The 27548-nt window shown below is 42.3% G+C and overlaps 2 protein-coding genes across 3 annotated transcripts; one reads left to right on the top strand and one right to left on the bottom strand.

The window, feature by feature from the left end:
• Window positions 1-27: 27 nt before the first annotated feature.
• Window positions 28-19764, bottom strand: cfap57 (cilia and flagella associated protein 57). 2 transcript variants are annotated; one of them, XM_029506633.1, is made up of 24 exons: window positions 19095-19764; window positions 17117-18565; window positions 16631-16944; window positions 16289-16548; window positions 15886-16057; window positions 15658-15810; window positions 15093-15232; window positions 13502-13667; window positions 13276-13389; window positions 12995-13207; window positions 11847-12020; window positions 11556-11717; window positions 11145-11300; window positions 10435-10528; window positions 10149-10339; window positions 9870-10043; window positions 9603-9761; window positions 8997-9140; window positions 8779-8895; window positions 8333-8467; window positions 5543-5686; window positions 4678-5376; window positions 324-467; window positions 28-157 (listed from the first exon to the last, which is right to left on the bottom strand). In XM_029506633.1, the coding sequence occupies exons 2-22, from the start codon at window positions 17271-17273 to the stop codon at window positions 5200-5202; spliced, it is 3516 nt and encodes a 1171-aa protein (XP_029362493.1). In that variant the 5' UTR covers window positions 17274-18565; window positions 19095-19764; the 3' UTR covers window positions 28-157; window positions 324-467; window positions 4678-5199. The 2 variants fall into 2 exon arrangements, with proteins under 2 accessions (XP_029362493.1, XP_029362494.1); XM_029506634.1 differs by lacking the exons at window positions 28-157; window positions 324-467; window positions 4678-5376; ... (4 more) ...; window positions 9603-9761; window positions 9870-10043 and having other exon boundaries at window positions 10285-10339; window positions 10435-10790.
• tbc1d25 (TBC1 domain family, member 25) lies at window positions 19342-25987 on the top strand. Its single transcript, XM_029506635.1, has 7 exons — window positions 19342-19490; window positions 21305-21414; window positions 21528-21682; window positions 22312-22439; window positions 22561-22749; window positions 23499-23774; window positions 23941-25987. Exons 1-7 carry the CDS (start codon window positions 19446-19448, stop codon window positions 25606-25608), a joined length of 2571 nt encoding a protein of 856 aa, XP_029362495.1. The 5' UTR covers window positions 19342-19445; the 3' UTR covers window positions 25609-25987.
• The last annotated feature ends 1561 nt before the right edge of the window (window positions 25988-27548 follow it).

The following is a 27548-nucleotide window of genomic DNA, read 5'->3' as shown; positions in this document are numbered from 1 at the left end:
GTTTGGTCTGATTCTTGGGATCCTCCCTTGAGTTGGGACGGGACTTGTTGGACTGCTTGTATTTGGCCAGCTGAGCTTTGTACTCTTTGAGCTGAGTCCTCACCAGGCGCAGCTCCTTCTGCAGCTCATTGATTTCAGTAATCAGAGTCACATTTTCCTGCAGAAATGACAATCACTCAGTTAGAACATCACATTGCTCAGGTCTGCTTTTTTACTTTATGTTTTTGCAGTAGAGCATTTGAAACAAAGAATATTCCACCAAGCTCTAAGTCCTTGACCAGTAGAGTGTGAGGTGCATTGAAAACCTTTCTGTTATTTTTGACCTTCATGATCTTGACATAGGCTTTCTCGTGTTGCTCTGTGGACTTGGCCAGCCTCTCCTTCAGACTATTAACAGTGCGTTCCAGGTGATCACGCTGGTGACAGAAGGCCCTCAGAACATCTTCATCTACGCTGCTTTTCTTCACCTTGGACACAGCACACACATGGTTACACACACATATATATATCCCTGAATGTCTCACTGTGGACATACATTAAGACTGCAGGGCAGACACCCATTTGGAAAACGTTTAGCGAGTTACTAAATCAGATGCAATTTTCACATAGATTTCAATCAAAACTGGATGGCGGAGTCCCCTCTGATGCTCATTAGAGTCACTGCAGCTTTAGGGCTCTTTATCAGTGGCTTCACTGTTCATTTTGTACATAGTGGTAGTTGCAATAAAAGCACTTGTCAGAGAAAAATCGTTCTCACGTTTTCACAAAATGTCACATAATACAGGAAAACAAACTGCTTTTAATTGATTAGATTAGATTTTATTGGTAAAATTAATGAAGAGATGAAAGAAAGAAAGAAAGAAGGAAAGAGAAACAGACTGAACGGAAAAGAAACTGGACAGAGAGAGAGAGAAAAGAGGGGACTAAGGTAGTAGAGAAAAGACAGAGCGGTAACAAGGAGGGGTCGTGGTTATTAGGGACTGGGAGGGGGATTCACAGCTTTAGGGGACTGTCAGATGTCAACCGGGGTCATTGTGTCAATAACCAGGTTGTCATGTAGGACACAGGGCTGACTGCTGTAATCGAGGTGGGGCGGCTGCCAGTCCTCCGAGTACAGAGATGGTGGTTCCTCTTCAGCCTCTGGGGGATCTCGATGTATTCGTAGGATCTTTTTATTGACCCAGGACGTCAGCTTCTGTGGAGGCGACTTTGTTCTCTTCTCCAGCTGGGATGTGAGATCTTTAAGCTGTTTTTTTAAGTTGTGCTCCGACACAATCTTGTCATTAAGTTTTTTGATGAAATAATGTTTGAGCTGCTTCAGCTGTGAGTTAGCTTTCTCCAGCTGAGCCTGTAGATTCCTCGTCTCGTTGTAGTGGCTCTGGTAGATATTTTTGTGCCTTGAAATCTGTGTGCTGAGACATGTAATGCATTGTTTGTAGACTTTACTGGTATTTTCATCCACCTGAATTTTCTTGTTATTTCCTACATGGTGGCTTTGCAGTCTCATGACTCTGCTCCGTAGATTCTTGGGATTTTCGATGTCATACATGCACGTCTGAATATCCTCCTTAATACGCAGCAGAGAGGTCTGCAGACAAGCGACTTTGTCCCTCAGTATGCAAAAGTCTGGCTCACGGGCATTTGCCTTGTACCTGAGACTTCTGATTGTTTTCTTCAGGTCATAATTTGTAAGTTGTGACTTTGATAAAAAGTCAGTTTTTAGCTTCAGTTCCTCATCTATCTCGGCCGCTTCAGTCTTCAGTCTTGCGATATCTTTCTCCAATTGAATTTTCAAATTCTTATAGAGAGCATTTGTTTCGTTTGCTGCCAGTAATTCATGTATGATCTCGGCCTTTTGATGTTTTAAAGAAACAATCTCCTCGTTTCTATCGATGATCTCTTTTTTTTGGTATTTGACAGTTTCTCTTAAGCTGGCCACAGTTCTGTTCAGAGAGGTCTCCCTTCTGTTTTTTTCTTTTATAATCTTCTTCTGTTCTTCCACTGTCTTTTCCAGTTCTTCGTGCCGGGAACTCCTTTGCTTTTTGAACTGCTCAAAGTCTTCGCTAATCTTTCGTTTCTCTTCCTTTAATTTGGCCACTTGAATTTCCAACCTGCTCACCCGAAATTTGCATTCTGGCTCAATCTTTGACAACTTCTCCTGAAGTTTTGAGACCTTTGAAATCTCACAGTTCAGTTTACGCTGCATCATTTTTCTCATATCTTCCACTTGTTGGGCTGCTTTCTCTTTTTCCAATGCCAAAGCCTTGTCAAATTCTAAAGTCATGTTGGACTTGGCATTTTTAAACTCCTCTTTTGCTTGGGCAAGTTGTTTGGCCAGAGGATGTTCAGGGTCAGAGATCTCTACTGGGTCGGTCTGTGTTTGGACATGTTTTTGGAATAATACGCTCTCCTCTTCTATTTGCGCCATATCACACATGTCCTGGTAAAGACTGCCATTTATATTTTCACTGGTGGCCAATCGACTTCTCAACTGCTCCACAATGTCTTGCTGGACTTGAAGATTTTCTTCAAGAGTCTTGATTTCTTTCTTTTGAAGCCCTATGGTATGTAAGTTGTTCCTCGCTTCTTGTCTGAAGGTTTCTTCGAGACCAGTATATATGTCTTTCAGGTTCTCGATCTTCCACAGCAAATATTGTACTGTCTGTTCTTCTGTCACTGGGTTCTCCATTGCAGATGATAGGAATGCTACTTGATCAAACTGAAGTTTTGAGCAAAACTTGTGCCTGTCACGGTTGAGTTGTGTTGTTGTGTTGTCTGGAGTTTAAATCTGTTTGACTTCTGTTTGCTATACCGGCCACGTGCATTTATGACATAACGTGATGTCATCACTTGGAATCCTTTGAAGTGATTGGATCCTCAACTTCAAAGAATTCCATGTGATGGCAGCTGATTGGTTACTCAGCAATGACATCACATGTGATGTCATGCTATCCTGTCCTTGTGGTTGCTGAGGACATGGAAGGATGGACAGGCAGACAAACGGAGACTAACAGAGACAGACAGAAGAGAATAATTCACTTTCAAAATGAGGGTTTGCTCCCTCTCCATCTGCTGCAGTGAATGTGATATTCGACTAAAAGTGTGACTGTATTTATGACATTAGATGGGCTTAAAGTATCCATACATATCCATATATACATTCTTTCATTCTAGAACGTGCACTTCAACAAGAAGCAGCAAAGTCTGCTAGCTCTCAATTTCTACTAAATTTTACTTTATTTTTGTTGTATTTTTAATATTTTAATATTTTTATGTGCTGTCCAGATATTGAATTATTGGCAGTTGGTATGAGACCATACTATGTACCAAGAAAATTCAGTCATATCATAACAATATATGTGTACATTCCACCCAAGGCAACTGCTGAAGTGCCATGTGAAGTTCTCCATGAAACTGTTGCCAGGATGCAGACTAAGCATCCTGAAGTACTTGTATTAATATCTGGAGATTTCAACCCCTGCTGACTGGATAATGTTTAGTTTTTTATATTTTTTATTTTTATTTTCATTTTGATGAGCTCCTGACTAGGTGAATTTCCCCTTGGAGATCAATAAAGTTATATCTATCTATCTATCTATCTATCTATCTATCTATAAAATAAAATGTGAGTAATGTTTAATAAAGGTGTAGCCAGGCAGTCCGAACAGCCATTCTAGTATCAGAATATCTATGTTCTCAGTGTTGTTGAACGATGGGGGACAGTGCACTGGAGGGTTTTCTCCAGTCAGAAGTAAGCATGCACGTTAATCAGCATGTTAAGTGTATTGTTATTACACTTTGTTGGTAAGGACAATTATGAAACTTTCCCTGCACATTTTGTGCAGGCTTTTTTGTGTTGAGCTGTCATCACTGCTCACTGGATCTAAAGGGGGGTAGGAAACTTGAGGGGCACTCAAATTAAAAAACAAACAAACAAACAAACAAAAAAAACTGATTATTCGACCCAAGCTGTGAATATTTCAGAGACTGACTCATACTCACTTGTTAACGTAACAAGTGAGTATTCTATTCTAATGCCAATCTCCTCTGAGAGCCTAGAAATTCGATATACCTACAGGGTTGGTGGAACACACGCCAGGTGGGTTACAAAGGCATATTAGGTTTATCGCTTAAACTGAAAATTTGAACAGTTTCTGATATTTCATCAAAAAGGTTGTGTGCAATGACAAGAAAAGAGCAAAAGCAGGGTGTCGTCAAAATAATTACAAAAGGTGCATAGATCAGCTTCACATCTAAATCTTAAGAAATTGGGGTCGCAGATATATGTTACTGATTATTTTTAAGTGTGTCTTTGTCATCTCAGGGGAAAAAGGCCACTTTCTGAATTTTGAATGAGTGTTAGTCATTAATGGTTGATTGTCCATATTAGACACTTTCTTGAGCAAAGCTCTGTTCTAATCATGCTAAATCTTTTGTTTCATGACATCAATAATTACCAGTGATTAAATTACAAAGCAAAGGCAGAGTTAACGGGAAATTAAACAGGTGTACCTAATAAAGTGGCCTGTGAGTGTATGTGTGTCAGCATTTAAAGTATGTAACCACAAACAAACAAAAAACTTTTTGGTCCATCTTTTGGATTTAATTCTTAGTGCTGGTTGTCCAAACAGTAGTACAGCAAGCAAAAAAAGTCCACGTTAGGATGGAAATGCTGACCTGAGACCTCGCTTTACTTCCCCTTCGACTGTAATCATCAATGTTTCTTTTGTCCATGTCCTTTCTGTGACCTGACCTGATCTGTTGGCAGACACGGCGACCTTCTCTTGTGCTGAAACCAAACCAAACATTCTTAAAGAGTAACAAGTTCATTATCTCTACAATGACAAATGTCAGGTAAATGTCCACAGGTACACTCAATGGGGAAATTGATATAACCATCACAATGACAGTCTGCCACGCCTCATGTTGTTCAGTTGGTGTTCATGTAGGGGCAAAGAAACTATCTGGCTCTTTAGGTTAATGGAGGACATTAACTGTCTCCATCTGTCTTACTAATGCGTTTGCAGGCAGAATCCACAACGCAAGATCTCACTAACCTTCCATCAGGCTGTATGTCGAGATTCTGCATGCTGCCTAATCTGATCATTTCTAATCATTTATGGGGGGAGAATGCGATAATTTCTAATCGCACAGTCACTGCATTCACATTGATAACAGAGAGGAAGGTTACAAACGTTCCTAACTGAGGTTCCCAACATGTTTGGTCTGATTCTTGGGATCCTCCCCTGAGTTGGGACGGGACTTGTTGGACTGCTTGTATTTGGCCAGCTGAGCTTTGTACTCTTTGAGCTGAGTCCTCACCAGGCGCAGCTCCTTCTGCAGCTCATTGATTTCAGTAATCAGAGTCACATTTTCCTGCAGAAATGACAATCACTCAGTTAGAACATCACATTGCTCAGGTCTGCTTTTTTACTTTATGTTTTTGCAGTAGAGCATTTGAAACAAAGAATATTCCACCAAGCTCTAAGTCCTTGACCAGTAGAGTGTGAGGTGCATTGAAAACCTTTCTGTTATTTTTGACCTTCATGATCTTGACATAGGCTTTCTCGTGTTGCTCTGTGGACTTGGCCAGCCTCTCCTTCAGACTATTAACAGTGCGTTCCAGGTGATCACGCTGGTGACAGAAGGCCCTCAGAACATCTTCATCTACGCTGCTTTTCTTCACCTTGGACACAGCACACACATGATTACACACACATATATATATCCCTGAATGTCTCACTGTGGACATACATTAAGACTGCAGGGCAGACACCCATTTGGAAAACGTTTAGCGAGTTACTAAATCAGATGCCATTTTCACATAGATTTCAATCAAAACTGGATGGCGGAGTCCCCTCTGATGCTCATTAGAGTCACTGCAGCTTTAGGGCTCTTTATCAGTGGCTTCACTGTTCATTTTGTACATAGTGGTAGTTGCAATAAAAGCACTTGTCAGAGAAAAATCGTTCTCACGTTTTCACAAAATGTCACATAATACAGGAAAACAAACTGCTTTTAATTGATTAGATTAGATTTTATTGGTAAAATTAATGAAGAGATGAAAGAAAGAAAGAAAGAAGGAAAGAGAAACAGACTGAACGGAAAAGAAACTGGACAGAGAGAGAGAGAAAAGAGGGGACTAAGGTAGTAGAGAAAAGACAGAGCGGTAACAAGGAGGGGTCGTGGTTATTAGGGACTGGGAGGGGGATTCACAGCTTTAGGGGACTGTCAGATGTCAACCGGGGTCATTGTGTCAATAACCAGGTTGTCATGTAGGACACAGGGCTGACTGCTGTAATCGAGGTGGGGCGGCTGCCAGTCCTCCGAGTACAGAGATGGTGGTTCCTCTTCAGCCTCTGGGGGATCTCGATGTATTCGTAGGATCTTTTTATTGACCCAGGACGTCAGCTTCTGTGGAGGCGACTTTGTTCTCTTCTCCAGCTGGGATGTGAGATCTTTAAGCTGTTTTTTTAAGTTGTGCTCCGACACAATCTTGTCATTAAGTTTTTTGATGAAATAATGTTTGAGCTGCTTCAGCTGTGAGTTAGCTTTCTCCAGCTGAGCCTGTAGATTCCTCGTCTCGTTGTAGTGGCTCTGGTAGATATTTTTGTGCCTTGAAATCTGTGTGCTGAGACATGTAATGCATTGTTTGTAGACTTCTCTGGTATTTTCATCCACCTGAATTTTCTTGTTATTTCCTACATGGTGGCTTTGCAGTCTCATGACTCTGCTCCGTAGATTCTTGGGATTTTCGATGTCATACATGCACGTCTGAATATCCTCCTTAATACGCAGCAGAGAGGTCTGCAGACAAGCGACTTTGTCCCTCAGTATGCAAAAGTCTGGCTCACGGGCATTTGCCTTGTACCTGAGACTTCTGATTGTTTTCTTCAGGTCATAATTTGTAAGTTGTGACTTTGATAAAAAGTCAGTTTTTAGCTTCAGTTCCTCATCTATCTCGGCCGCTTCAGTCTTCAGTCTTGCGATATCTTTCTCCAATTGAATTTTCAAATTCTTATAGAGAGCATTTGTTTCGTTTGCTGCCAGTAATTCATGTATGATCTCGGCCTTTTGATGTTTTAAAGAAACAATCTCCTCGTTTCTATCGATGATCTCTTTTTTTTGGTATTTGACAGTTTCTCTTAAGCTGGCCACAGTTCTGTTCAGAGAGGTCTCCCTTCTGTTTTTTTCTTTTATAATCTTCTTCTGTTCTTCCACTGTCTTTTCCAGTTCTTCGTGCCGGGAACTCCTTTGCTTTTTGAACTGCTCAAAGTCTTCGCTAATCTTTCGTTTCTCTTCCTTTAATTTGGCCACTTGAATTTCCAACCTGCTCACCCGAAATTTGCATTCTGGCTCAATCTTTGACAACTTCTCCTGAAGTTTTGAGACCTTTGAAATCTCACAGTTCAGTTTACGCTGCATCGTTTTTCTCATATCTTCCACTTGTTGGGCTGCTTTCTCTTTTTCCAATGCCAAAGCCTTGTCAAATTCTAAAGTCATGTTGGACTTGGCATTTTTAAACTCCTCCTTTGCTTGGGCAAGTTGTTTGGCCAGAGGATGTTCAGGGTCAGAGATCTCTACTGGGTCGGTCTGTGTTTGGACATGTTTTTGGAATAATACGCTCTCCTCTTCTATTTGCGCCATATCACACATGTCCTGGTAAAGACTGCCATTTATATTTTCACTGGTGGCCAATCGACTTCTCAACTGCTCCACAATGTCTTGCTGGACTTGAAGATTTTCTTCAAGAGTCTTGATTTCTTTCTTTTGAAGCCCTATGGTATGTAAGTTGTTCCTCGCTTCTTGTCTGAAGGTTTCTTCGAGACCAGTATATATGTCTTTCAGGTTCTCGATCTTCCACAGCAAATATTGTACTGTCTGTTCTTCTGTCACTGGGTTCTCCATTGCAGATGATAGGAATGCTACTTGATCAAACTGAAGTTTTGAGCAAAACTTGTGCCTGTCACGGTTGAGTTGTGTTGTTGTGTTGTCTGGAGTTTAAATCTGTTTGACTTCTGTTTGCTATACCGGCCACGTGCATTTATGACATAACGTGATGTCATCACATGGAATCCTTTGAAGTGATTGGATCCTCAACTTCAAAGAATTCCATGTGATGGCAGCTGATTGGTTGTTGAGCTGTCATCACTGCTCACTGGATCTAAAGGGTGGTAGGAAACTTGAGGGGCACTCAAATTAAAAAACAAACAAACAAACAAACAAAAAAACTGATTATTCGACCCAAGCTGTGAATGCTTCAGTGACTTCACTGTTCAAACCCAGAACTCAGGCCAACTTTTATCTTTAGTCTATGATCTGAACCACTCACCCCATTAGTCTGTGAGACATAGCGAGCATAGATCATCTGTACACTGTCCTTCAGTTTCTTTGGCTCTTGGATGAAGCCAACACAGTTATGAAGGTCTGACTTGAGCCGCTGAAGATGTGTCTCCAAGTCAGTCACCTGGCCACAGAGAAGACAAGAACTTCTGTTTATGTTTAAAAAATAATCAATGTCCAATACATGCTGGTCATTTTAAAGTCCTGTAACTTCCAAATATTTCTTGTTGTTAGTTTAGACAGAAGGAACAATCAGAGCAGTGCTTCTTGGTGTGCACGTTAGTATGCTTTTCTCACAGACTTAAAAAAATGTAAGCCTACTGAAAGTAAAGGCAGCCAAAGTAATCCAGGAAACATCTACCACACATCTGCCTCTCAGACAACGTGTATCAAAGTGTACTAAAAAAGCAATAATCGTATCAGGGAGGGGCTGACTTTCTGAATCTGCCTGTGCATCTCTTTATCTCTGGTCCTCAGTTTGATCCTCAGGTCAGAGACAGCGAGCTTCAGCTGAGAATTGCTCTGATCAGTTTCCACCAGCTCCCCCTCCAGCTGTCAAAAAGCAGAGACTATCACCGTCAGTACTGTACACACGTCACGATCAGTATTCATTAGCTACAGCAATGATGTCACAAACACACAAACCTACACACCAGATGGATTCTCTCCTTTTTCTTATTGATGTCATCTTGTTGAGGCTCAATCTGCTTCTTCAAGTCATTCAACTGAGATTCAAGAACAAACTTCAACTTCTCCAGTTCCTGGTTCTTCCTCTTCAGGTCAGAGATGGCTTTATCCTGCGTGACAATGAGACTTTGTTAACGTTTAGATGCAAACCTAATGGAGAAACACTGTCATGATCATGGACTGGTGAGGAGATTTTCAGTCATAGGTCTGCAACACAAACACATTTTAGGAATTCTAAAAGTGTGGTATCAAGAGGTTGGAGAACTTGGCGATAACACAAGACACAAAATCTAGCCATTTCTGTCCCCTCTTCTTTGATTCTGACCTTAAAATGAAACCATACCCTATCAGCAGAGTATCTGGAGAGCCACAGTTGCACCACATTTCACATTTGAGGTTTATGCTCGTTTACACATGGCCTATCTGGAAAGATGCTACACAGGACTACACAAGTTATAACAGCTAATATTTATTTCAGAAATGCAAAAGGGAATTGGTCTGTAGCCAAAAAAAAGAAAAAGCTAAAAAAAAAAAAAAAAGTTAATTATTTAGTAATGGCAGAGCTCAGCCACCTTGTCCTGGTTGGTCTTTTCATGCCCAGTGATCTGCCTTTTCAGGTCCTCGATGTCACTTTCCAGTGAATGGATCAGCCCCAGCAGCTTATGCTGCTCCTGCTTCAGCTTGTTTATGTCTGAGCGCTTGTCATCATTCTGCCTCTGAAGACTGTAGATCTGAGAGGGACGTCAAGACGAATTAGAAGATATATTTCTCTGCAGATAAAATCATGGACTGTTAGACTTGATTAACAGCAAAAGCCTGTTGATCAAAAGATTTGTCACCTTTTGACCCATGTTACCAGTCTCTCTCTTCAGACTTGTGTTGGTCTCTTTTTCTGTCTTTAGTTTCTTCTCGTACTTGATCTGGATGTTACGGATCGCGCTTTCCTCATCCTCCTCTACCTGTTTTATCAACTCTTTAAACTCACGGGTCTGCTGCTGGGCATCCTCCTGACACTGGTTTTACAGAAATGTGACATCAAAATCAACTTCAAAGGGCCCTTCCTATTTCACTCTTCAGCAAAGCTCCTCCACCTCTTCCTCCTGCCCTCGCAGACTAACCTGAGTCAGTTGCTGAATCTGGTCATCCAGCTTGACCTGGTAGTGCTGTGTCAGCTCCTCCAGGGTCTGGATTTTGTTTTCCTCTGCAGACTTCAGCTGATTTTCATAGTCCTCCTGTATTTTTTGATATTTCTGCTCCAGCTCCAGGTACCTCTCATGCTCCACTATCAGCTTCTGGCTGTAGGATATCTCTGTGTATCGCAGGCAGATTGACAGATTGATCCTCATAGAAACAAGGATGCTCGGACTCCGCTCTGTGCTGACATGTATATCGTTGTCTTCTTACCTAAATCCTTTAGTTCTCTGGAATGTGCCAAAACGACCTGTGCAGAACTGTCCAGGTGCTCCTGCTTCTCCTTCTCCATCTCTGCTTTCATGACCTATAAGAAGCAACAAAGGCCACAATATAAAGACCTTCTGTGATACGAGTCATTTCAAGGCCAAATCAGCGCAGAGTGAGCAGAAGCAGGCAAATCCTGCCGATCGGATGTCCATATGTCTTTTTTCAATATTAAAATACAAATTGAATTAAAAAAAACTAAACAGGAAAGTAATAATATCGTTCATTAATTCATCTTCGACTGCTTATCTGCTTCTCAGCTTCTCATCTACGGGGGTTGCTGGAGCCAATCGCAGCTCACACTGGGTGAGGGCGGGGCCACCATGGACAGGTCAGCAGTCCATCACAGGGCCAACACACAGAGACAGAGAGAGACCAACAACCACTCACACTCAGACCTACGGACGATTTAGAGTCACCAGTTAACCCAAACATAATGTCTTTGAATGGTGGGAGGAAACCCACGCAGGCACGGAAAGAACATGCAAACTCTTCCCCAGGCCAGGAACCGAACCCACAACCTTATTGCGGTGGGGCAACAGCACTACCACTATGCTGCTGTGCTGCCCAGAAAGTAGTAATATGATGTTCATGGACATAGTTTCTGGTAGACATGTTGACCTTAAACTGTAAGAAATGAATGAGTTTCAGCAGACCTGTTGTGTAGCTTGCAGACATTGAATTTGCTGGTTTAATATGTCAGAAAGCTCCTTAATCTTCTCATTGTAGTGCATGTCCTTGAGGCGGAGCTGGTATTCGTTTTCCATCTGCAGCTCCTCCAGACGCATCTTCAGCTCCAGCATGTTCTGCGTCTGCAACACAGACAAGTACATAGAACTGGATGAATAGTCTGGCTGCCTTTGTACAGCACTAACACACAGGTTTTAATAAGTGACGCTGTTTAAATACCATATTGCCACTGTTATTTTATCTTACTGACAAATAACAATAATTCTGATGCTGAATCTATCAGGAAATAAAAGGGGCCAGCACATTTTGTTTTATGCAGGACAAATTTTCATGAGGAGAATCTTTTGCATGTTATATGTCCTCCAGCAAAGACAGACCCGTTCCTCCAAGTCAGACTTGGTGACAAGAATCTCTTCAGTGTGGATGATCTGCTTGTTGCTCTTCAGTCCTCGGCCCTCTTTATCAACAATCCTCCACATGAACAGACAGCCGTCTTCAGACACTGTGAGCAGGAACTGATCGTCATAAGTGATCACCATCTGTGGACATTCAAGGTTAGAAAGAGGTTCGCACCACAGATCCATTCTGGCTGTCAAAATATTTCAGTATTAAAACCACTAAACTCTCAGTTTAGTGCATGCATAGTGTTCAACAACACTGGCACCCACCTTAGTAACTGGGGCACAGTGGGCTTGGTATGTGATCCAGTCCTTCTGGGTCGGTAGTGGATATTTAATAGCCCTGATGGTTCCGCTGGAGGTCCCGGTGAAGACGACCCTACCAGAGTGGGACACTGCTATTGCAGTATGAGCCACCTCATCAGCTGGGACCTCTCTAAAAACCTGTGGAACCAATGATCAATGCTTACAACATAATCCCACAGTGAAATGCTAAATTCCCCATTTCTTTTAATTATGTTGTACAGTACATTAGAAAGGATGTGCAAATATACTCTCAGTCATGGAGGTTTGAAAGAAGCTCTGCATTTTGAAAGTAGTAATGCAATAAATTCCTTATTCCTGTTTTATAGCACTGCGTAGTTCAATAATTAGGGCTTTAACATGTGACGATGCAGCATTAAAAGATAAAATGTAACACCCACAGTTTGATTTGTTAACTATTGCCAAATTTAAAATTGAAAACAAACAGAAATAAACACACAAATAAACTCACAGAAAAACACACAGATAAACAAACAGAAATAAAAACACGGTGGATCTTAAGGTGCTGCCGTAAGCACAACAATCACTGTGCTGATTGGCTGAGGAGAAAAATACATTAACAGATTAATAATCCCTGTGTTGGTATTAGATATGGATCAAATACGAATCAGAAATATTAATTGTGACACAGAAAAGTCTAAAATACCTCTGTGACTGCATAGTTAGACCTTATAAATTAGATGTGGCCCCTGTCTGACTGAAACAAAAAATATGAATAATGATAATTTAGTCAGTAGAGGACTCAGATGAACACTTGCCAGGACTACTTGTTAGCTGCTGTGGTATATTTCACAAGTCATGAAAAGTCCTGAAAATTATTATTATTTTTTTTTTATTTTGGAGGGGGGGTATTTTGTACATAGCAGTAGTTGCATTAAAAGCACTTGTCAAAGAACAATTATTCTCACATTTTCATAAAATATCCCATAATACGGGAAAACAAACAGCTTTTAATTGATTAGATCTTTTAAATCACAGTTGTTGCACAAAGCATTTCACTGAACTTTGCATTGTGTATGTGATATATAAAAAAAATTAAAGCTGAAATATAAGCTCAACAAAAAGAGATCAAGTAATATTTTGTTGTTACTAACCTGACAGTCTTGGATCTCCTTCAGTGTGAGATCGGTTCCCACAGCCAGGATGGTCTTACAGTCCGAAGAGTAGGCCACACCTGTGTAACTGCAGGTTTTGAGGACGTTCTCTGACTCGCGTTTGCCAGTCTGCGTGTTCCACTCATACACTGCACCATCCATCCCACATGACACCAGCCAGCTGTCATCCTGGCTCCATTTAATGCTGCGGACCTGTTGTCTCTTTAATGACAGATATGACAGCGCATCATCTGTGATATAAATTCTTAAGCCTGACTCACCTTTCCATTGTGGCCCTTTAGATTGAGGATATTCTCAAGAGAAGTGACGGAGTAGATGTGAATGACATTTCCATTGACAGCTGCAAACATGTGGCCACCGTGACTGAAAGCACACTAAGGTGAAAGAGACAGGCAGAGGTGAAGCAGGCATCAAGTTACCTGCCCTAACAACTTTATTCAGGTAAACTGAATAAAGCCACAATCAGCACACGTACATATTCCCCACCTCTATGCAGCTGCGCACCGTGAACTCCTTGAAGGGCTGAATATCACCGACTACCAGATTCATCAGCCTCAGTTTGTCTGAAAAGCCCACGAGGATGAAGAGGCCGGTGGGGTGCAGAGCCACACTGTGTGCCTCATCCTGGAACTCCTTGTACAGCTCCAACACTCTGAAATAAGAGCAGCAATTGGGAAAAAAACACCACAGCAGCATCTTCCACAGGTTGGACAATAACAAGGTACATTGACTTGAGTACTGTACTCAAGTATCTGTACATCACCTACGTATGCATTTTTTTTCTGTGGAAACTTGGTCATTTTATTCCACAACAGTTGGGAGAAAAAATTTGTATATTAACCCCACTACATCTGTAAGTAGTTCTTGTTTTTTTTGAAGCTGAGCAGCTGATTATCTTATATTTTGACATGCAGCACTCATACAAAATCTTCAGCCAACTCTTACACTGTTGGCCATGTCCTTGCTGCAGTATGAATAACACAGTTTGAACCAGCAGCTTTTAGCTACTTTACATAATGACAGAAAATTCTTCACTAGAGTCAGCAGCCTTTTCTAAGGTGCAAGATCACTATTACCCAACTTCATTATATATAGGATTAACTATGAAAACAAAAACATCTCCTCCCTGTATACAATATTTTCTTCTGCTCATTTCTATATACTTTCTATCATATCCTGCAGGTTCCACAACCAGCCACCAGGTTGTTCCCGGTCTTCTCTACAAAGAGGTTCAGTAAATGTGGACCTCTACATTAATTAAATTACTTCTGAACTGTCAGTCAAGTGCCAATCAAGAAAACACTCCACTACTGAAAGTTACTTCAACTTTACAACTCAACTTTACAACTGAAGTAAATAAATTGTGAACTTTGTCAAAGGGTATAAAGGATTTTGAAAAGTCCGAAGAAGCACAAATTAAATCAATTAATTCAAATTAATATTTTTGCTCCGTCACAGTAAACAGTAACCATCACTGACTGGTGATAGCACTGCCGTAGTCTTCCTCTGTTCCTCAGCATGGACTCATTCACCTGCCCCTGCCTCAGTCTGCCTGGCAAGCCACACCCCCTCGACAGCTTACTCCTCACACCTGTCTTCACTCACCCGATCATCCACCTGCAGCTCATCTCCACCAATTTAGCCCTGCCTATATAGACTCCAGCCTTTCACTCACCCAGTTGCCAGATTGTTCTAGCCTTCACGCAAGACATATAGCCCCAGACTCTCCCTGACCAGGTTTTCAGCCTCGGTGTCTCTGGAACTGCTTGGTGAGCTGTGCCTGAAGATTTTCTTACCTTCTCTGACCCTCTGCTGAGTTCAAGGTAGCATCTATTGCTCTGGTCTGCTCTCCTGCCCTGGTTACACCTATACACAAGGGACTCCTAAACTCATCCACGAACTCTGGGAATTCCAATGCCTTTTGTTCTTGCTGATCCTCCATGTCCACTGCTGTGGTCACTAATAAATGTCGTTACCAACTATCCATCACTGTTTGTGCTGCATTTGGGTTAAAACACTTGGACAGTATATGGAGAGAAGTACATTCTTGATGTAGACAGAATAAGAACCGACTTACTTGGTTTCATAGTTCCAGATCCGGACAGAGTGATCCAGAGAGCTGGTGGCTGCAATGGGCTTACGAAGACAGATGGATAAACCAGTGATAGACTTTGAGTGGAGGGATTGGGATAGGAAGTCAAAATGTAGTGGTTCTTCCTAAAAGCATAGAGGTAAAGAGTTTAAATCTCAGCAGTAAACTGTATATCTAAATAAAGGGAGTGTATTATGTCATATACTGATCAAGTATGATGCAGGAAGGTTTTTTTTTTTTCCCCCACCAGCAGAACTACATCATTCACATTAAAAAGTAAGCAGCTAGGATCTACTCCAACCACTTCAAAACAAATCCAGCCAAACATACAGTATATATTGCTGCTACATTGATAAACTGCAAGTGGTTTGGTTTCTGTGCTGAGTTTGCATGTTCTCCCCATGCTTATGTGGGTTTCCTCTGGGTTTCCGACCACCATCCAAAGACGACATGTTTGGGTTGATTGGTGACTAAATTTCACGTAGGTGTGAGTGGTTGTTGGTCCTGTTGGTTTTGATAGAAGTAATACTTGTGGAAGTGGTAGAGCTACCTTTTTGATGTCCATGGAGGGCAGGCTGATGTGGTACAGTTGTCCTTGGTCTGTACTGATAGCCAGGGCTTTCTCTGCTGGACTGATGCACATGCTGTTGATCTCCTGGCATTCAGCTTGGGTCATCTCATTCCTGTATTTATCTGGTGGAATCTGACACATAAACATGTGATCACATGGGAAACAAAGGACACCTACAGTATCAACTTCTCCTGTGTAAACCCTTACCTGTATCTCTCTGGTCTTTCTGTAACTGTCCTCTGACTTTTCAAAAAGACAGACAGTGCCAGGGCCTACAGAACACATAAAGCCCTTTGAGAAGGACAGGATGGCTGTGATGTGAGAGACAGTGGGAGCTGCATCCATGTCATTGTCTTTGCTCTTCCTCCTCTTCATTTGCCTGAACAGTTTCAAGAACATTTATAACACGTTTCACAAAAACAACCCAATCGTGATGGTGTCAGAACGATTCAATATAGCTGAATGAATGTTAATTGTTTCTCCATATTCTCTTTTACAGCCTAATTTATTGATTTGTGAATAAACATTGCGTAGTTCACCAGTCCATTGGTCGTGTTAGCTACATTAGACTTTGTGATTACAGATACAGTATAAAAGTTGATCAACTGACTTGACTGACTGCTCCTGTACAGCATTAGAAACTGTGCAGATCTCTCGTCGAAGGTCTCCAGACTCAAAAACCAGCAGTCTCCCTGTGTCTGTCCCAGAGATCACCCGCTCCACTGTCACCCATGTATGACAGAGGAAGTTAATGGTCTCCACTTTTGCAAAGCTGCTCTGTTTCAGGGCTCCCTCTGAGTAGCGGAAAAACTTGAACACACCAGCTCCGCTCACACACAGCTGCATGTTGTTGTGAGGGTTGAAGCTGACCTGAGGACACGTTATGAAAACAGTCTAATATTATGCATGCACATCAGCTAGAGGGTGTTGTGGGACAACACGAATGACTCACTTGGGTAACAGGATTGTTTGAGTTACTGGTCTTGACCGATGCCAAGACTTTCTGCTTTTCCCAAAGCCAGAGGATCAACATCCACTCCGGTCCACCCGTTTGGCCTATCAGGTACTTGGAGTCAGGGGAGAAGGCCAAGCAGACAAACTCTTGAGCAGGTATATCACCTGCAGTAAGGACTTTTCTCTTCCTGCCCTGCTCGTGCTGCAGGTCGAACACTGTAATGGTGGCCTTGTCTCCACACTCGGACACAGCCAGGTACCGCAGGTTACCACTGATGGCCAAAGCAGTCATTCTCTGGCTTTTCTCTGAGCCTGTGGAGACAAACGAGAAGAGAGACAACTAGAGAACTGTGAAAACGCTATTTTCAGTTTGCTGTGAACAGGAACTACTGGACACAATTACAAGATATTTATTCTTTAAAAGGAGGCTGTGTGACTTTGAGTTTCACATTTTTAAAACTTGTAGCATGATCAGTGAACCGACCTGGAATGAACTTCTGCCATCTTTGGATCGTGTTGTAGCGCACAAGGTTGTTTCCACAAGGAAATACGACGGTTTGCTCATCGAGGAAACGCACGTTATTGGCCACACCTGTCCGAAGCCCGAAGACAAAGTGCGACTGAGCAACTACTGCCGTCATTTTCACAGCCTACTCGCTCAAACGCTGTTCAAAACTACGACTTTCCACTCACTCGGCGATTTTTTTTCACCAACTTCCATTCAGAAGATCAAGAACGCTGCGGTGTGTGGGCCGGGGTCGCTAGGCAACCGAAGAAATCCCGCGTGACCATGGCAACTCCTTTAAAGTTGTGGGAAATGTAGTCCAGTCCGGTGAAGACCGGAGGAGGGCAAAGGATGTGTTCCTTATTTAACTGATAACGGGCGCACTTTGTTTTTGGGTGAGTTTTTTTTTTTTTTTTTTTTTTTTTTTTTTTTGTTTAATTGCTGTTTTGTTCTGTTGCCCTAATCAGGAGTGATCGGATCATCACTCTGAATTGTGAAGTATCTTGCTTAGAATACTCTTTTGCCATCTACTTGCTGTGAACACGAGGCGTACACGTTTATTGCCATGTACCTCCCAGAAGAAATACTTCTTTCCATTTTTCTTGTTAAGTATTAACCATATATGTTACTAATGTGTAAATGGTTTAAATAGATAAATAATAAAAATCTCCACAACTTTCTACCCCAACATCATCTTCGAGGGCGGATGACACAGAGTGGCCAACGTTGTTTATCCTGGCTGCATGATAAAAGAAAGTTATTGTTAGACACGTTTATGAACCCCACACTGAGTAACAAAATTGTTTTCAGGATCTCGAACTCATTCTTTCAAATCGAACTAAATACAGCATCTGACAATATTTACAATAAATGTGATGTTAACAGTATTTAAAAAAAAAAGTAGTGTTTGTGTTCGGACGAAAATACACTTAATGAAAATACACTTCCTGTAGATGTCAGTATAGACACCCATCTGACACCAAACTGATCCTTTGTTGGTTAATCCAGAAGACATTTTCTTAATCATCATGATGCTCTGAAATCAATTGGTTCAAAGTGAACATCAAACACACAACAGCAAACTCAGTTGCAAACAAAGTCACTACATGAACAAGAGAGACAATAGCTGAACTATGTACATCAACTGAGCTGTAGTGGAGCGTGTATCAAGCTTCAAACTCCTTGGCGTCTACATCTCAGATGATCTCACCTGGTCTCTGAACTCCTCGAGCCGCTTCCTGAGGAGCCTGAAGAAAGCTCACCTGTGTCCCAGGATACTGGTGGACTCGGTACCATTGAGAGCATGCTGACCAGCTGTATCTCAGTGTAGTATGGCAGTTGCTCTGCTGCAGATTGCAAGGCACTCCAGCGGGTGGTGAAAACTGCCCAACGGATCACTGGCACCCAACTGGCCGCCATAATCGCTGCCTGGGCAGGGCGAAAAGCATCAAGGATGCATCACACCCCAGCTATAGACTCTACCCTCCTCCCACCCAGCAGGACTCAGGAACAGCTTCTTTCATGATGCTGTGACCCTGCTGAACTCCACACCACATCTCTAAGCATTATTGCACTGGTCGCTGCACTGTTTCTGTACTTTTATATCTATATTTGCACTGTTTCTCCCCCGCTGTCCATTACTTTATTTAGAATGTAGGTACAACCTTTCATTCTGCCTTCTCCGCTGTCAACCTCAACTCCATGTATAAAATAATTCATCTTAAATAATTATTTATTAAACAAATGTTTATATATATATATGCTAATCTGTATATACACTGCTCACTGTCAACAATTTTGTACATACAGTAAGATACAGCAGATCTATGTTGCAGGATCACTATTTTGCATTTCGTTGGCTTTGTACGTGCGCTATGCACAGTGACAGTAAAGTTGAGTCGGATCTAATGTTGCCCCCAGCGTTAGCACCACAGCCAAGCAAGTGAGGAACAGTTACCGATTCATTTCAGGCTGAACAGTCTTTTGACGTCACCCGTTGCCATGGTGAGTCGTAGTAGCGGGGCTCTGTCAACCCGGCTGATCGGACCAAGCCAAATCAGCTGTTCTGAAGCCGGAAACTCAACGAGTTCAGGGTTGGACTCAGAGCTTGTTGGAGCCCTGGTCCAGACTCCCACCTGCTCCAGCAGATGGCGGTAACGCCGCCGTAGCCGTCTGTTAAACCAACAGCAGAAGAAGATCGCCAGACGGCGGAACCCGACCATAGCTACTCCATCATGTTATAATTCATCATGTCGGCGTAAAACAACAACAAAACCCAAGACGGCCGTCCTGCTCTGAGTCTCTAAAAATGGCAGGGGAGGAAGAGAGGGGGGTGGTTCGTGTCAAAGTCAAGGTAGGACGATGAAGGCTTCAGCAGTAAACGTGCTGCTAACGGTAGCTTGTTAGCTAGCCCCTCGCCTTGTCTTGTTTACTGAAGTGTCCGCTCGGTGGTTGTTCCGTTTGTTGTGTCGAACACGTCGACAGGAACACCTGTAACAGTGGCTGCGGATCAGCGTTTGTTTGTCTGCCCGTGGCCTGTTTACCGTGTCACCCGAACCTACTGCAACAGCCCAGTGATCCCTGACTCTGGGCAGCACCTTTGAAACCCAACCTAACGCCAGATCCGAAGCCCCGAACCCTCACAGACTAGAGCTGACGTCACCGGCCTGCTCGGCCGGTGCCCGTGCATCCGCGGGCATTGTGACGTCAAATGTTACCTGGAGGAATGTTGCTGCTGGTAAAAAAAAGACAAAGGGGGTATATTCTACCTTGGCAGTAAGAAAACCAAATGACTGTGACGATTAGTGTGCAATATGAACACCAGTTATATAATTTCACGTATGTGCTTTAGATTATCGTTGCTGTGTAAACTTACAGTTATTGAAAGCACACAATTCAGTTTTACAATAAACTGCATTTCATTTGAATTGATAATGAAATGCTGTCGTTTTGCATGTTTTATTTGTAACCCCCGCGAAGGAAGTGGCCATGAAGCGGTGTTTTCCTGCAGGTCAGCTGTTGTGCTGTAACAGAGCAGTCTCCATATAAACCAATGCTCTCTGCTGTTGTGCGTCGTAGGTAACACAGTTAACCATGATCACTCTACAAAAGTGTTCAGTCCAACCCATAGGTCAATATCAGGGTTGTCAACGATACTTTTGCAAATGAGTATCGTATCGATACCTTCCTTGTAGACATAACGTCTCCACCTCAGCCAGCTGTCGGTCCTTCCGATGTTTTTTTATTATTACATCCGGCCTGCGACATTCAGCTGCCAGCCAAAGGTTCAGGTTGCTGACGAAACCACGCTGATCTATAACCTTGATAGACAACATCAGTTTAATAACTTTGATAAGGAGTGAAGCAGAGAAAAGCTCAGCTGCAACTGCATTGCACGGATTGATCCGTTAACTAGCATCTTGCAGTTTTGTTAAGGAAATTGGTAAAAGTTGAAATTGAAATTATAAGTTTTTTTCATGTTAATAAAAAAAATATTCTATGCCTTTTAAAAAAGAAAGGAGAAAAAAAAAAACGGTTTTTATCCCCTCAGCATTGTAAAGGGTATAAACTATCAAATATTTTTTCCAGGTATCAGCATTGTGTTCAAAATGTTTAGTAATATATATATAATATATATATATATATATATATATATATATATATAGATATATATATCTATATATATATATGAAGAGCATGTCACAGGAGCAGTTATTTTCCATATTTTTTCACTCTGGGCCAATTTAAGGGTGCAAATATGGAAAATACAATCTGAGATAAGAATCAGGTGATGTTACCTGCCCATGAGAGCCGTATAAGGCTTAGGAATTCCCCCGCATTTTATTCTGTAAATAAAAAAATTGTGTGCCATTGCATGACAGCTAATATAACAGAATAAAAATGTCTTCCTGACCTTTGTCATATTTGCAAACTTAGTAATGGCATAGGTTTTTTAATTTGTCAAAGGTCCGTTGACCCAAATTCTGTACTGCACTTTGAAACAAAACAGTGCAATGCAATACAACAGTCCTTGCATCGTACCAAAGTAGTAAATTCAGATTATACTGATTATAAACGATCCTGTCTCCTCTTACACTTAATGCTATATATCTAATTTGTATTTGTCTGTGGTGATATTTTTCCAAATTGCGGTGTGATGCTTTTCAGAAATGTGACGGGGTGCTTCCTGTAGAGTTTCGCTCCTTTGCGGTCGATCCTCAGATAACATCGCTGGAGGTTCTGCAGCACATACTTATCAGAGCCTTTGATCTGAACGGGTAAGGGCAATCCCACTGACCATTCTGCTGTATGAAAACTAATATGATTCAGAGTCTGTCCCAACAAGAGTGACAGGATGTGTGTCAGCATTTCCTCTTATTTTTCACACCAGGAAGCGGAATTTTGGAATCAGTTACCTGTCTCGGGATCGGACCGATGCTGAAATGTATCTGTCTCTGACGTCTGACTGGGATTTGGATGTTGCATTTGTCAGTGCAGCCAAGCCGTATCTACAGCTCAAGATGGACATAAAACCTTCAGAAGACAGTGAGAACACAGTATATCTATAAACAGACTTACCTAAATCTTTAGTTAAATAGGAGAGTCATCTGCAGAAAATTTTCATGTAAATGAAAAAAGATATGGGAGTAATATCAGATGTTTAACAACAACACATAGTTAGGTCAATAGCTAAGCAGGAAAATTGAGACTTGAGGTGATAATAGGTTGTTAGGTAGGACATCAAGAGAATCTGATCTAGGATCTGTCATATTCATTTATTTCAATTTGTGTATATGTTTGCTGCCCTGTGCTTTCAGTATGTTTGAAGATGGTACAGGAGGAACCACTGAATTGTCGATGTCTTAAAGGATAAGATGAAAGAGGAGAACAGGAAGATGATGATGGAGGGAACTTTAGATAGCACCAAGAGATCTTTGCCATGTGGATCCACGAGAGTTGTATCTGGATTTGAACTGCTGATAGATGTTTATTTTTGCAAGCAAGGTTATATTTTGGCAGCTGGAATTTGCAGTGTCTAATATGGGGCAAAAGGCTTCAGTATTTTTTTAAGTTTATTTTGATATTGGACAGTTTATTTCTGATGATGTATTGCTAAAGTGGAGGACTGAAGACATGTTTCAATGTCAAATGTATCACTGTCTTTTCAAATGCAGGTCCTGTCATGGAGGACTGGGACATCATAAGCCCCAAAGACGTTATTGGCTCTGAGCAGCTTCTTGCAGAGAGGACTAAGTCCTTGGCATCTGCAGCTCTCCCCTTCACACAGTCCCTACTTTCCCAGGTTCCTTAAGCATTTTAATCTTTTTAAACGTACAGTGTAAGATGTATGTATGTCTCTTTTGCACTCTATCCTCTATGAGTAGGCCTACGGATGTATGTTTATGTGGCTGACTTGTGTTCAGGTGGGCCGGACCTTGTCCAGAGTCCAGCAGGCTTTCAGCTGGTCATATGGGGAGGAGATCAAGCCTTTCAAGCCTCCTTTGAATGATGCCGAGTTTCACAGTTACCTCAATGGACAGGGCCAGCTGACACGACCTGAGGAACTCAGACTGCGAATCTACCATGGTGGCGTAGAGCCTTCACTGCGCAAGGTATACCCCGGGACTTTAATTAGCATTACATATAGATTCTATATACTGCACTCTTCCCCACATCCCACTCAGGGTTTGTAGTAAGTTGAATTTCATTGGGAATGACTCAGATTCTGCACCCCAGTTCTTGCTCTATCTGAAAATACATCTCTTTACACTCCTCGTCCATCTGTACTACTTCAAAGTTGTAGTTTCTAAAACAGAGATAGGCTGTTATTTTGAAAATTTCAGGTTTGTGATGTCTGGGCTTTCCTTTAATGTCCAGGATTTTGGTTCAGTCTGGACGGATAGAAAAATGTGTTAACCTCCTGGAAACAACAATGTTCAGTCACTCCCTGTTTAGGTCTCATCAGCCTGGACCAGCACCTGTTTAGTTACATTATAGGTTCTAATGTTATTGCTGTCTGCTGTCTGTCTGTCAGCTGCTTCCTGCTTGCACTGGTTCACACATGCTCAAGCTGAGTAAATGGTTACAAACATATGTGTATTCAGGTGTTAGCTTACACAGAGGTTGTTTCTGACACATGACCCAAAACACTCATCCCAATGGAAATCATTAAATCATGAAAATTGAACAGTGTGGACACAGAGTTTTCTCTGAAGTGCAAAAAATTTTAGTTTTCTTTTTGTTCATTCTTTTATTGGGTATTAAATTAAAATTGTACATTTTGACATGCAATCATGGAATGGTTATACTATGATTCTGTCTCGGTAAAGACCCACCTTTCCATTGTTTGCTGTTGTATTAGGTTGTTTGGCGGTACCTCTTAAATGTCTACCCTGATGGACTGAGTGGGCAGGAAAGAATGGACTACATGAAGAAGAAGACAAGGGAGTATGATCAGCTGAAGAGAGAGTGGACAGCAAGGGTCAGCCACGAGGACCTTGAATTTATCCGTGGAAATGTTCTCAAAGATGTCCTGAGGACAGACCGGGCTCATCCATACTATGCCGGCTCAGAAGACAGTCCACATTTGACTGCCCTTACGGACCTTCTCACCACATTCGCCATCACACATCCACAGGTTCGTAAAGATGTTCAGTCATTTCAGTGACCTGCAGCTCAAACCTGATAAGATTCAACCTACAAGCTAGTTTCAATCACAAAAGCATGAAATTATCTGCATAGATCTGCATACAACTGACTTCTGTGACCGTCTGTGAAATTGTTTTTTTTTTTTTTTTTCTCAGATATCCTACTGTCAAGGCATGAGTGATATCGCCTCCCCGATACTTGCAGTGATGGACAACGAGGCACACGCTTTCATATGTTTTTGTGGCATTATGAAGCGTCTGGAGGGGAATTTCCGACCAGATGGGCAACTCATGTCCATTAAGTTCCAGCATCTAAAGCTGCTTCTGCAGTACTCTGATCCAGAATTCTACTCTTACTTGGTGTCCAAAGGAGCTGATGACCTCTTCTTCTGTTATCGTTGGCTGCTGCTGGAGCTCAAGCGAGAATTTGCATTTGATGATGCTTTGAGGATGCTTGAGGTTACCTGGAGCTCCCTGCCACCGGATCCTCCTGAAACCGAAGTGGAGCTTCTTGGACCACCACTGGAGACAGATGAAACTATGACCTGCACAGAGAAAGACAAGACAGTTGAGAACTGCCCTGAGGATGATAAGGAACAAAAAGAGAAGCAGCGCAGGCGACATATGCTCCGGCCTTCAAGAGAGGAACCAGATGGGAACAGAAAAGCTCTAATGGAAGAACAATACAGGCAGCATGCAGGTACCACAAATGGAATTGAGGATAGTGATTTTGATAGTCATCAATTAAGCATGGAAAAGACAGATTTGAAATCTCCTTTAGAGAAGCAAATTAGTTTTGGAGAGTTTAAATACTATACTGCCCGAAATGAAGAGAGCTTTGATATGGAAGATACTGAACAGCCACAGGGTTCGGTGACTTTAACGTCCATTCCGAGCCTTTCAAGGCACCAGTCTACAGTTGACAGTGAGGAGGACCCAGGGGAGAGTACACCTCTAATAGATAACTGTGAAGATGGTATCTCTTCAACGTTATCAGCTCCCCCCTTTTCTAGTGGCCTACCAATGTGGAAAACTGGCTGTGTCTCTCCCACCTCTTCAACCTCGCCTTCCAGTTGGCCAGGAGCTTCTCCAGAGTCTCCTCCTGCAGCAAATGGAAGAGAGGCCTTACCGAAAGGTGTTCCAAAAGTATTGACTTCCTCTGCCCAAGCTCTCAGTAGCACAGGTACCAAGTCACCCACAACCTCTGCTGTTAAAACATCTGTTGCCTCTCCTTCCCATGCCCAGAATCGATCGCTCCTCTCTTCGCCCATTTTGTCCTTTGGAAGAGGCCCCTTGCTGTCCAGCAGTAAGTCGTCCTCCAACAACCTCCCTTCACCTGGCAACAAAGCCCCCAGCACACCAAGCTTTTTGAAAGCCGACTCCACCAGCATCAAATCGTGTTGCCTACCACCTCCTCAAGAGTTTGGCAAAGGCAATCCATTCATGCTGTTTCTGTGTATGTCCATCCTGCTGGAGCACAGAGACCACATCATTAAGAACAGCCTGGATTACAATGAGCTAGCCATGCACTTTGATCGCCTTGTGCGGCGCCATAACCTGGGCAGGGTGCTGCAGCGAGCCAAGGCTTTGTTTGCGGACTACTTGCAGAGCGAAGTTTGGGACTCAGAAGAAGGAGATGAGGTCAGCTCGGACTCGCCTACAACAGCTAACGCTGCTCAACACTTCCCTTCTTCGTCCATCTCTGCCAGGCCCATTTACAGCCCTTTAGCATCACCTCAGTGTTCATCTCCAAACTCAACCTATAACTTTGCAACCACCATTCCCTCCCCATCACCACAAGTTTCCCTTTCCCCAACTTCCTGATTGCATCATGCATCATAGGCTCCCAATGCTCACTTGAAATCCTTGGAAGACCCATGGCCCATTGGAGATGTTGGCCTTTTTTAAGTCAGCCTTCCACATTGAACAGGGCTGTTATAAACATACTTCTTCTGTGTATGCTTGAATATATATATATTTATATTCCTTATGTCAGTATTCATTGTAATGTTTAATGTTTTCCTCAACCCTTTCAATAGATGAATGGATGAATTGTGAAATTGCTGATCATTTTTTTGTTGCTGATTCTTGACAGTTAAAGTCTGGGATCCAGGCGTTTGATGGTCATACAGTTGGACAGTCTTGAGTTTTGCCAGAACCAACAAAAGTTTAGCCACTTTGTGCATTTAGCTCGTGTTGCCCCCCCCCCCCCCCCCCTTTTTTTTTTTTTACTTTGTTTACATGCTCATGCTGTATCAAATAAGCCACAAAAGTGTCTTAACTAAGCACTCACTAAAGCATTATATTAATTCGAATCGTTTTATTTGTCCCACAGTGGGAATTTTTGCAGTAGTGCATTGGTGGGCCAAACCCCCCCCCCCCGGTAGAATATAAAATGGTGGGGGTTCCTTTTTACACTTTGTGTAAGGTGAACTTGCTGGCACCAGTCCATTGAGTCCTATGTCAGTCCTCTGTACTCCCTATCACCCCCCTCTGTGGCGCAGCCACTGATGGTGAAACTATCAGTGAACTTCTGAAGGTGGGTGAGTTGCAGAAGTCTGCAGTCTAGAGGGTTAAAGGAACAGAGTCTGAATCTTTTCCTGCGAAACCCCGCCTTCTGCAGGCCACCATGTTGAACATGGAGTCAGTGAAGTAGTCCACAATCCATGATGTCAGGGGGTAGTCCACTTGTAGGTGCTATAGGCTGTCCCTCGGAAGTGCAGGCTGGACTGTGCTGAAAACCAGATAATGTAGTCCATCATAACACTAACTGGCCGAAGATTTTCACAGCTTTCTGCTGGAAATGAAAACCATAGTGTTGATGTCCATTTGTGAAAACGGAGCTGTCAGAAGGAGTACGTCAAATATCAGTTTCTGTTGGAAGAGAGAACAACAGCAGATGACCCCTGAAGAACATGTATTATGTGTCAGTGAAGCCTTCAGCCAGTTGGGACAGTTAACAGGTGGTTTCCTGTCAGTGCAGCTTCAGAAGTGAGGTGGTGCAGTTGTTCTGCTGTGCCTTGTTAGCTGACAGAGTAGCATTATTAAAGCACCAGCCAAAACCTGATGAAATTTGTAACATGCATCATGTTCATCAGCCTGACCACTTCACTTTATTCCTCACTCCTTCATACACACATCCAAGACACGTTGTAAACCAGTTGTTGTAAACTGGGCTACGTCTGGCAGTAAGAAGCCCAGAGACCTGGATCTGACCAGTATCCTGTACATTCCACCTCTTTTAGATCGTGCTTGTAGATTGCTGCATGGCTTACAGTCCTACAGTTACAACAGGACGGATTAGCTTGTCATTTTGTGTTAATGACATCACACAGGATGATGTTATGTCTTCATGTTTCACTGGGCAATTAGGTGTGGACCTACATATAAAAATACCCCTCTTTAAAGATGTGCTGGACTCGTACGTTCAAACGCAACATTGATGAAGGATAAACTGGATGTTTTGTCACGCTTTGGTTGGTCATTCTCCAGAGACATGTTATTTTAGCACTTTGGTTATTGCTATTTTTACAGAATCTTGTCTTTTTTGCTTTATATTGATTTCCACAAAACTGGTAATGTTTTTGTAAATGAGCCAAATTGAATGCAGTGATCACAAAAGGCCGTCTGTATTTTCTTTGTGTGGTTGCTGAAGATGGAGGGAAAGGCTGTATATTCAATGTCTTCATAAATTATTCTTCAGTCATAGACATATGGAATATGATGTGATGATGAACCTGCGTGCAGCCTTTTGGGAGAGACAG

Source organism: Echeneis naucrates, chromosome 7 (genome assembly GCF_900963305.1).
Source record: "Echeneis naucrates chromosome 7, fEcheNa1.1, whole genome shotgun sequence".
Lineage (NCBI taxonomy): Eukaryota > Metazoa > Chordata > Actinopteri > Carangiformes > Echeneidae > Echeneis > Echeneis naucrates.
The sequence above is the reverse complement of the archived record's forward strand: the minus strand, read 5'-3'. Positions and strand labels throughout refer to the sequence as shown.